The sequence below is a fragment of the Canis lupus genome, chromosome 27, assembly GCF_011100685.1.
Source record: "Canis lupus familiaris isolate Mischka breed German Shepherd chromosome 27, alternate assembly UU_Cfam_GSD_1.0, whole genome shotgun sequence".
NCBI lineage: Eukaryota > Metazoa > Chordata > Mammalia > Carnivora > Canidae > Canis > Canis lupus.
Genome location: NC_049248.1, coordinates 10,351,348 through 10,362,537, shown reverse-complemented (window position 1 = coordinate 10,362,537; position 11,190 = coordinate 10,351,348). Strand labels below are relative to the sequence as shown.

At 43.7% G+C, this 11,190-nt stretch overlaps 1 protein-coding gene across 1 annotated transcript; it reads right to left on the bottom strand.

Moving 5' to 3' along the window:
• Positions 1-641: 641 nt before the first annotated feature.
• On the bottom strand, positions 642-9,005 carry GABARAPL1 (GABA type A receptor associated protein like 1). The gene is made up of 4 exons (XM_038576778.1): positions 8,634-9,005; positions 4,039-4,117; positions 2,862-2,980; positions 642-1,976 (listed from the first exon to the last, which is right to left on the bottom strand). Exons 1-4 carry the CDS (start codon positions 8,721-8,723, stop codon positions 1,911-1,913), a joined length of 354 nt encoding a protein of 117 aa, XP_038432706.1. The 5' UTR covers positions 8,724-9,005; the 3' UTR covers positions 642-1,910.
• Positions 9,006-11,190: the final 2,185 nt, after the last annotated feature.

Here is an 11,190-nt window from a genome sequence, read left to right as displayed (position 1 = left end):
CCCATCCACATTTTGCTTCCAAATGAATGAATGAAAAACTCTCATATGGTCAGAAGACACCAAGCTTGTTCTGACCTCAGGAGCCTTACGTATGTGCCAGTTGCTGCTCTGGGAGATGGTGGCCTCACACCAACCACAATGTGGCAGACAGAATAGGTTTGGTTGGCACTCAAAACAAAACCAGGTATTGAGAGCAATGCCTCTCCACCTTCGGCATGCAGCAGAATCAGGAGGAGCTGGTTAACACCACAGACACCTACGCTGAGAATGACTCAGCTAAATGTAGGATGAAACCCAGACATCTGCATTTTTAATAACTACACCCCCGCCTTACCCCTTATAGTCTCACCCAGGCAGTGTTCCATCTTCAGCTTTGAGAAACACACAAACCAATGACAAAGCATTTATCTGTGGAGCAGAAAATCACACACGTATCACCAACACACCAGGCATGCTACCCCACCACGCTCACCTTTGAATAACAACTCGTGGTAAGTAAAGAGGTTTACTTAAACCTCTATACATCTGACATACGTGAGCATCCATTTCTAACAGCCACCCTCACTCAGTTTTCTGCTCAGAGTCCACACACCACCTATTCTACAGTACAGTCAATAAAAGCAACATTTCTGAACTCATGGTTGGTTTTCAAGGTATGCAATTATTTTATTTCCTTGGCCTGACAGCATAAACTTCATTACACAAGAATCTGCAGCTGACAAAACGGACACAGATTTCTCCCACAGGAAGGACCCTTTTCATTAGCAGAGATGAACTGAAATGTCACGTCTGAGTGCGATTCCTGCTCCCCGCCCCCACCCACATAACCCCAAAAGTGAAAATAATCAGAATCCATAGAATCCCCATTTAGTATTAAGTCATTCCCTCACACTTGTCTAACTAGCAGCTGCACTACATGGAAACCTAAGTCAGGAGGCAGCTGGCCATCACTTAGCAGATCTGTGTGCCTGGGACTGAAGAGGCGGGAACAAGGGAACAAGAATCCTGGCTGAGGCAGAGGCATAGACAAGCTGTCTTACCTCATACCTGCCCCCCTTCCATACATAGGACATCTCTGTCCCTACACATGGAGCAAAGTTTGGGAAATGCTGAAGGAGGTTTTAGCCCATAATGGGAAATGGTTGTCCTCACTGAGGTGTGGGATAAGGGGCACCAGAGAGAGAGCAGGTTAGACAGAGATGCTCAACATAGTCAATTCCAGTTTAATGCTACCAAAACGATCTTAATAGCCAAACTATCCTTCATGCCTGGCCCCTGTATTCCAGTGGTGAGAACGCTCCATCTAAATATCTGCCTAATGGCTATCCGGACCACTAGGTGGTGCTGTGGTGTCTGTAAGTGGAATTATGACAGGGATGGGGAGGTGTGGAGCTAGGTCAAGGTCACAACGCTTTAATTACAATGGGTCTCTTTTGGTCCCTAGGAATGATCTACTACTCGTGGTCCTAAGACATCCTCATCCCTTTCCCTACCTGTCTTCTGCAAATGTCAAAAATAGAATCTCTGCCCGAAGAGGAAGGAGAGCAGGAAGTTACTGGTGGTCTGCAATCATCTCTGGCCCCATCTTGCCCACCTCCTGCCTCTTCTGTGAAGTCACACAGAAATTAATTCACAGAAATGCTGTGACATTAAATCATCTTCATTCCTCTATCAAAGCCAATCCAACACCTCTGTCCTGACATGCTTTCTCCCTGGGCCGAGGAAGCAGCAAAAATTATCAATTGAGCATGTGAAAATATGATGACGGTGTGTGCGGTGTAGTGTTTCCAGATGTCTTCCCCTTCTGTCTCCTCCACGGTGGGAGCCCTCCCTCTCTTTCCCCAAGTCCCACACACACCCCTCCCCCTACCCCCGAGTCCAGGTGCTCCCATCTGCTGGGCTTCCACCACTCACTTCCCATAGACACTCTCGTCACTGTAGGCCACATACAGAAAATAGTCTTCCTCATGGTTGTCCTGAGGGAGGAAACAAGAGGAAACATCATACTCATTACCTTCAGGATTCTGAGCCTCACACAAGGTAAGCAGGTTTTGCAAGGCATCATTAGCCTCCACTGACCAAAAAATAAGAATACACAGAAGTGACTGGAATTCAACTTCTGAGTTCACAAAAAATCTTCAAGAAGAGTATCGATACGTACAAACATCAGGGATAACAACATGACCCTTTAAAAAGCTCATTCTAGCAAAAGGGAACACAGATACTATATATATACTATATATATATATATCAGAATATACACTAACAGGAAATATATGCTATGGAATAAAAATAAGATTGAGAGATTGTTAGAAAGTTTACACAATTCACTAACTCACAGGGCACAATAAGAAGGCAGTACAATGTAAAATCCTTTAAGGAAGAATATAGCCACAAAACTGGGTGACAGAGCATGACCGAGTCCTTTCCAATAGTCTTCTCATTAGATTCTGACAGCTTACCAATTAAACCAAATGAAATCAGCAAATTATTCTCTCCAACTGAGTTTATCTGTTAAGACAAATGAATCAATTTAAAGGCTTTGCCTTATAATTTTAAATTTCATTTTATTTGGAATTTGCAATCAGAAACAATTTCTTACTGTTTCAATAAAGATGATCCAAGATTAGAACCCTAGAATAAGGCAAAACTGAAAGCTCAAAGAGAATGAATCTAGTAGTCAGCTCAATCCCTAAAGGACAAGTGACATTTAATCTCTCAGAGCCTTACACTGCTGTGTGTAAGTGGATACAGGGAAGTAACACCTCCTGCCCCACTTCCCAGGTGTGTTATCAACAGACTCCAGAACAAAGGCTAGAGAACACGAGACTACACAGTATTGTCGTGACCAGAACACTTACCTCATACAGCTGGCCCATGGTAGCACTAGTGGGAGGGATGGTGTTGTTGACAAAGAAGAATAAGGCATCCTCAGGCCTCAGGTGGATCCTCTTCCGGATTAAGAAGTAGAACTGGCCAACTGGATAAAGGAAGAAGGTTTTAGAAAAGGAAGGCAATTAGGGAAGACAAGGGATTATGAGAAGGGGAAGGCCCAGAAAAGAAAAAAAAATCTGCTGCACCTGCTCCACCGCTTAAAGTGCCAGCTTTAGAGAAAATCTCAGCAGAACCAAATACAGTCCTATAGCTGTAGAAATAGAAAATGCAACTCTAATAAGCCTCCATATTCCCAGACAGGCCACTAAGAAGCTTATTCTCCAATCCTTTCCCTCTTTACTCAGTTTTAAACTTAATGTTAGCTTATCCACTCAAAATCTGATGACTTTGAGGGAATCCTATGTACATCGAGACCAAAATACTCTTCTTATCATTCTCCCAAGGGGATCTGAAATGCACTTCCATCCTCATTCCCACCTTATGACAAACCAGTGATGTGGAGAGGTCTACTGGACTCCAGTAATCTCAGCATGGTCGCCCATCCCAAAGTCCAGGCAATGAGTGGGGTTCAATGCTGTACCTTCTACCAAGCATACTGAGAAGTTCTAGAAGGCTGACATTCAAATCTAACAACTCTAAGGCAAACACATCTACAAAACCTTTCCAGTGATTTGTATAACCACTGGTTATTCCATTAAAGATCACTAAGGTGAAGAATTAATATATTATCTGTAATCGCAAACAGTATCTACAAGACATATTATCAAAAACCATAGCTTGAGAGGACAAAGTATTCAGCTGAAAATCTAAAATGTGATCCTCCCTCTGACTTTCCTTTTGGAATAAACTGGTATCACAATAACAAAGCAGATTCTAAGTGGTTTAAAAATGTGGGCATCTGGTCATTGCTTTGCAACGATGTGGATTCTACCGTGTCTAAACCACACAAGATATTGTGATGGAAAATGTGTAAGGGAACTGGCAATTGGGAAGATCATCTGGCTATGTTTGAGTCCCCCAAGTCTCTGAAGAATCCTACCCACATCAACTCTACTTCGTCTCAATCCCCCAAGCTCATGCACACAGGAGGGACCAACGAGGCTCTGCCATAGAGGGAGGATTTAGAGAGGGAAAGAGCATTACCAGTGAGGTCAGAGGGCACCAAGTACTTCCTCTTGTCCAGATCGGGCACCCTGGCTTTAGGAGCCTTCTCCACAATCACCTGGGCGGGAGGAGAATGAGAATGAAAAATACAGAATCTAATCTAGTATTTTTCCTTCCACATCCTACAACTGCCATATTTGAAGTATGTTTGTCTAGACCCAATAAAATGTTCCCATTTCTCATTTCCTTTTATCTTACAAAACCAAAGGGTACATGATCTTCATCAGTAAGGCTGTAGTTCTATTACTGCAATAAGAAGAAAATGGAGGGCATGAGATGAAAAGTAAAGAGAACCTTGATTTAAATAATTACAAGTTACCTCCCAGGTATAGGATCTATACTTCCTGGTATTTACTGAGAGCATCAAAAGGACTGTGCATTTCTTCAGATGCTCCTACGTACCTACTGGTTTTATTCTTTCTAATGAATGGCATTAATTAAAGTTATGGATAAAATGGGATTTACATTTTGTACTTTGTCGAACTTCTCTAGAGTGACTGCAAAAAAATGTTCAAGGCACTGTCTTATTAAGTCAAAGAAAGTACTGAATAGTACTTAGAGTATGAGATCCTGTAACGTGAAGTCACTTATGATAACCTATTTATCAATATTGGTTGGTGTTATAAGGATTTTCAATGTCTACATTAAATATGTCTATGATCAAATTTTTTTTTAAAGATTTTTATTTATTTATTCATGGAAGACACAGAGAGAGAATGAGAGACAGAGGCAGAGACACAGGCAGAGGGGGAAGCAGGCTCCATGCACCGGGAGCCCGACGTGGGATTCGATCCCGGGTCTCCAGGATCGCGCCCTGGGCCAAAGGCAGGCGCCAAACCGCTGCGCCACCCAGGGATCCCCTCTATGATCAAATTTTATAAGGATCATATATTTCTCTAATGAAAAGAAAAAAGAAAAAAAGAAGATATATAAAAATTAAAGACTTTATGCATAAAGTTTCAAATATTAATTTAAACAACATATCTTTAAGAAATAATTATAAAAATATACTTAGTATTTATAATTTATGTAACTTAACTGAAATTATAAATATTTAAAATCTTTTGTAGGGCACCAGGGTGACCCAGTGGTTGAGCATCTACCTTTGGTTCATGATCCCAGGGTCCTGGGATCAAGGCCTGCATCAGGCTCCCTGTGGGAAGCCTGTTTCTCCCTCTGCCTATGTCTCTGCCCCTCTCAGGAATAAATAAAATCTTAAAAAAAAAAAAAAATACAATCATTCTTGATCAAACACACAGAAAATCTAGAAGAGTTACAGAAGTAGAAGTAACACTAGACAAGTATCCCAGGGAACTTTGTGATCTTCAACAGGTCATTTAACTTCTTTGAACTACAGCATTCCGGTGAGTAATAGGAAGATGAAACTTTCCAATATATCTTCTACAGTCATGGTACTCCTACAGTAACTTTGAGTAATCCATAAAATTTTATGTGAAAATGTTTTGTAAATTATGAAGAATTATCTTAATAAAAGGAACGATTTAAGAGGAGAGACTTGGAGGCTTGAAGCTTTTAAATGAAAGGGAACACATAAAAGGAGTAAAAAACATTATTTTGTGTTTCTGGAGAAAAAGAATCCTGAACCAGGAAGACTGAAGGGACATGATCCCTCTAAAAATTTAGAAGTGAAAACCAGAAAAAAAAATACGTGAATCAGAAATTTAAAAGAAAAAGTAGGAAGAAGTTCAGGGATAGACCAGTGAAGGCCCAACAATGAGGATGGACAGGAGGCATCAGGTTAATAAAAAAGCAAAGGGAAAGAGAGGGAGCCTAACACTGTTTCCCAAAGGAACCCTGAGACCTCCCGCTCCCATCAGTAAGAAGTGACAGAAACCACAAAAAGAGAGCAGAAAAAGAGGCAATAAAATATACTGCAAATAAGATATCCAGACAGGAGGTTGGGATTTGGAGATGAACAGGAGGGGGATGGGTAATCATTAAGGCCTTGGCTTACCAGAAAATATCTTAGGTTTCCAACAACCCCAACTCTACTCATAGGCCCTGGACTAGATGCTTTTCCTCTTTGGTTCTCGACGTGTTTTTTTCTTCTGTGCAATACGGCCAATATTCCACAAGGGCTTTTACAAATTTTAAAGAATAGACAATATGTCCCTAACAGTTTCCTGCAGTGTTGAAGGTTTTCAATACACTGTAGCTATGCAGATACTTTAAGATCCAAAGAAAACCTTTCCTCTCAAGGCAGGAGCACATCCATTCTTTTGGATGGTAGCTAAGAGATAAGGAGGGGCCTAACTAAAACTGAGTTATGTGAGCAGTCAGGGAACCTGATTGCTTTGGTAAATACCAATGGCCCAGCTGGAAGGGGTTTTAGAAATCACTTACACTAACCCTCTTTTCTGTACACTTTAGTACAGCAAGATTAAGGATCTGGCCCAAAACTAAATCTCACAACTCAGAGAGCAGAGCTCTTCTTCCTGCATCACGACCACAAAGAAGGTCACAGGCTGAGCACCTAAGGAGCAGCTGGAACGCTTATAAACTGGTTAAAACCCAACTGAAGGAACCATGAGACCTGAGTGATGATTCTAAGAGCTGACAAGTAATCACACAGGCCAAACATTTTTAACACCAAACAATGAGCAGGAAAAGAATAGGGAAGATTAGCTGAAATACTCTGGGTGAATGCATGTAAGAGACTGAAATGGCAAGGGCTCGGTTTTGAAGAAATACATGGGAATTTTAACTAGATTTAGGAACAGGTACCTTTCAGAGTTTGTGGCTTAGGCAGAGCTACTGGAACAGAGCCTCATACTGTTCTGAATAAATGGTAGTCATTTTGCTCAGTGGGTTACCTTTCTGGCATCATACTTCTCTGACCTTTCTAGGGCTGCAATGTTTTTTCTTAATTTCCAATACCTAACAGTGTGAGTCACACAGTGCCTCCTTAATTAATTCTGAGATTAATTTTCCTTAATTCTTAATTAAGAGAATTGTATTAGAAATTGAGAAACGATATGGCATGGAAGGTCCAACAACCAGAGTTGGAATCTCAGGCTCTGCCACACACCAGCCACAGGAAACCTTTAGGAATCCGTCATTTCTCTGTGCTTCAGATCCTTCATCTGTAGAATGGGATTATAACGGTGTGAAGATTGAGTAAGGTCAGAGGACATGCAATACTGTCAGTATAGAGCAAACAATCAACCAATGAAAGTTAGTTGTCATTTTTAACTATTAGACGAAAGGAGGCTTGCTACCACCACAATTGGGGCAAACTTTTGAAGCTGTCACCCAAAGTCCAGATACCAAACAAGTAATTTGTGAAGGATCATTTACTGGGTGGGTAATAGAGCTAGATCTCCTTTTTAGCTGAAAACCCTTGTGTACAATTCGTGGGGAATGGAACAGACCTAAAGTCTCGCTTCCTTATAAAGGACTGCAGGGGAGTTTTACTGCAGGCATTAAGGCCCAAGTTGCTTCCAGTAGCTGTAACACGATGAAAATTAGGTAAGGATTGGAGAAGAGTCCCAAAGAGTACCTGCAGGTCAAGAACTGACAACACATAATCACAATTACTTTGCCTGTACATAATACGTCATCTTTATCCCAATGTCCCTGCCTGAAGATAGTACAATCTGACAGCCTCTGCTCCTCCATCTCCAAAACCCAACGGTGGTTGTTCCCTCTACCACCACACTCAAAAGTCTTCTGCCTTCCAATCTGGCTGCGCAGCCTACATTACAAAAAAAAAAAAAAAAAAAAAAACAGGCAAGCGGCGGGGGATGGGGCGACGAAAAAAGCGCCCGGATGCAGAAAGCTACCTTAATGTTTCTCTGTTCTCCCCACTGCCGGCACTAATTTTAACCACAGAAACCAGCTTCCAAGACGGAAGCAAAAGGCCCCAGTCCTTCATGGTTGTGTCCAGGTACAATCTGATAGAATAAGTACAGGAGGGAGGCTGGCTGCACCCTCACAAGCCCCTGGAGCCAAGAATGATGAGGCAATCGGGCTGTGGCGCAGAGAACGTGACCTTGTTTTCTGGGCCAGGCCTGTCTCGTGCCCTCCCCTCCCCCCCCCCCCAACAAAGACACTTTTCTCATTCTTATGGAATAAAAGAAAGGATCCACTGATTTCTGAATCTATCCCTCCCAAACCCAATGTTCTGAGAGCCAAAGTCAACTTCAGGGAGACGCATCGAAGGCAGAAATCCATGGCCGCAAACCTCACTGCACCAAGTTATTTCCAGAACAATTTCCCTGGGATTCTGAAGGACGCGAATGTATGGTCCCATCTCGATCCTGCTCTCACTAAAGGGCCACGTTCTGGTCACTTCTCACCCTGCACATCCTCTGAATACTGCTGAGTCACTCAAACGGAGGCTCCGCTCTAAAGATGACGGGGAGAGCGGCCCCGGGGAGACGGGCCGTGCAGGGTCCGCAATCAGGACGTGCGCTCCACGGCTCTCCAGGGGCTCAGCAACCCTAGAGACCACCCCTCTTCTGTGCCTCAGGGCAGCCACCACGACTCCCGGGTTCCCCCAAGCGCGCTCAGCCCCTTCCCCCCTCCTCTTCCCTGCCCCCCATTACACTCACAGGGACCCTGTCCGGATATTTCTTCCGGATTTTTTCTCCTTCCTTTTTCCGATATTCAAAGGGATGGTCCTCCTTGTACTGGAACTTCATGATGGACCGCAGGGTTTCTAAGATTCCCCGGCCGGGGCCTGCCTTCCTCGCGGGTGGCTGCGTCTCTCCCGCCTCGCCTCCCCCTGCCGAATTTCGATGTAGGTGTCAGAACCGCCTGAGAAACGTCAGCTCCCGTCGCCACGCGCCTTGGCAGAGCTTGCAGAAGGGACGTCGGGTCCCCTCGGACGCAAGACGGAGTCGCTCAGGTGGAGAAATCCCGGCGGATTTTCCCCGGAGCCTCGAGCACAAAAACAACACGGCGGCGCGTTGGTATTATGACGTCATGACGTCCCGCCTCCCCGCCCCGCCCCCAGCCTTCGGACGGCAGCGGGGGGCGGGGGGGGAGGGCGAAAGTCGGTCCGGTTCGGCGCGCTCCCCTCTCCCTCTGTCCGAACTCTCCTGCGTCGGGAGTATTGCGAACATATAACTTTTTTACTTCGAATTTCGTTGTGTGGCTGTGACATTAAAAGTGGTTTGGATGCAAAAAAAAAAAAAAAAAATACGTTCTAAAGATATCTTATTCCCTCTTGCTCGCTGTTTCTTGGTTGGATCCAAAAACAAACACAGGGGGCGAAAATCGAGCTCTTTCCAGCTTATTGGGATCTGGAATCTAGGAGAAGAAAGAATGGGGGTCGTCGGGTGCCTTTGGCCCGGTACGGAAGTGCCCGGTGCCTGCACTGTGCCCTTTGCTCCTCGTCTGCACCCCCGCTCCTGGGCGCTGGGCTGGCGCGCTCCGACCGTGACCCTCCTTCACCACGCGCGCGCACGTCATTTTGTTTGGGTCCTTGCCGCAATTCGCTCCTAGAGCGGCAGCAACAACAGAGCATGACTCAGGAATTTGAGATGTAGAAGCTGAAGGGCAAGCTTGTCGTCAAGGTCCTGAGAAGTGATGTCAGTCATCGCTGCCGAGGGCGTCGCTCACGCTCCGATATAGAAATGATTCACTTTCTCCTACGAACTCAGAGGGTGGGCCTGTCTTCTGGAAAAGAAAATAACCAAGCAATTCAGGTGGTTCACAAAGTACCTCTTAAACATTTCTGTTGTTTTTTTTTTTAATTTTTATTTATTTATGATAGTCACAGAGAGAGAGAGAGAGAGAGAGGCAGAGACACAGGCAGAGGGAGAAGCAGGCTCCATGCACCGGGAGCCCGACGTGGGATTCGATCCCGGGGCTCCAGGATCGCGCCCTGGGCCAAAGGCAGGCGCCAAACCGCTGCGCCACCCAGGGATCCCCCATTTCTGTTTTTATTCTGCAAAAATTCACCAGAGGATAGTACTACTTGTTAAGTGTCCCTAAGGTGAAATAAAGTGCCACCCGAAGGGCTGGTGGAAGACTGGTGGGCCACCTGCCGTTGTCGCTTGCCTCTGGCCGTCCCCTGGCCCCACTAAGAATGGAAGAATTAAGGCCTTTCCAACCACTGCCAATGGCAGTGATTCCAGGGATTGTAGATCAGCAGGAGGAAGGCAGAGAAAATTGTAAAAGGTATAGAAGAGAGAGGAAGGACCGCTTTGCTTTGATCAAGTCCAGGGAGCTCTGAAATAAATATACAACAGCAGTCCCCATGTCTCTGGTTTAAAAAACAAACCCACAAAATAAAAGAAACTAAGTTTCATTATTGAAAAAAGGAAAATGAAGATCAATAGCCTTACCTCTTGACGTTAATTATTTCTCCTCCATGATGTCTTTCAGTCCTCTTTAGTATAAAAACCCAGGAACGAGTCTATCACATTATATGTTTATAATTTTTAATCCTTATTTTCAACCAAATGTTAGCTCATTTTAGTTTTGACCCACTATAGCTAAAATCTCTGAAAGGAAGTACTTTACAACCAGCTGAGAAAGATAATTGTGATGGAGATGAATATTTTAAGGGTGTGGTTCTTGGGACACCTGGGTGACTCCTTGGTTGAGCATCTGCCTTTGGCTCAGGTTGGGATCCTGGGGTCCTGAGATGGAGTCCCACATCAGCTCCTCACAGGGAGCCTGCTTCTCCCTCTGCCTATGTCTCTGCCTCTCTGTGTCTCTCATGAATAAATAAATAAAATCTTAAAAAAAAAAAAAAAGGTTTGTTTCTCTGATCAAATCATAGCTAGTTAAAATGCTTATTTTAACTTTTATTTTAAGAATACCTAAGCACAATGGCAATTTATATGTGAAAAATAATTTGAAGATAAAATTTCATTAATATTTCTACCTCAAACCTTTTGTAAATGCTAATACTTCATCTTGGAATACACAATCTGTCATCTTCCAAAGTTTGCTCTCTATATTATCAGCATGATGTTTAAAACATGCAAAAGGTGATTTTATACATTAACACATTTAAGCAGATAAAATATCCAACATTCATTTTTTAACCAGAGACAAAATACTATATTAAAAAGCTCACATTTCAGGAATTCTCATTCATTACTCAGAGGAATGGGAAATGGCATAGCCACTTTGGAAGACAATTTGGTGGTTTCT

Excerpts from the sequence above, each read along its gene's own strand:
- GABARAPL1 (XM_038576778.1), bottom strand. The coding sequence starts at position 8,723 with ATGAAGTTCCAGTACAAGGAGGACCATCCCTTTGAATATCGGAAAAAG. Across the intron at positions 4,118-8,633 it reads AATATCCGGACAGGGTCCCT|GTGATTGTGGAGAAGGCTCC; the intron begins GTGAGTGTAATG and ends CCTCCCGCCCAG. Across the intron at positions 2,981-4,038 it reads GGTGCCCTCTGACCTCACTG|TTGGCCAGTTCTACTTCTTA; the intron begins GTAATGCTCTTT and ends TCCTTTATCCAG.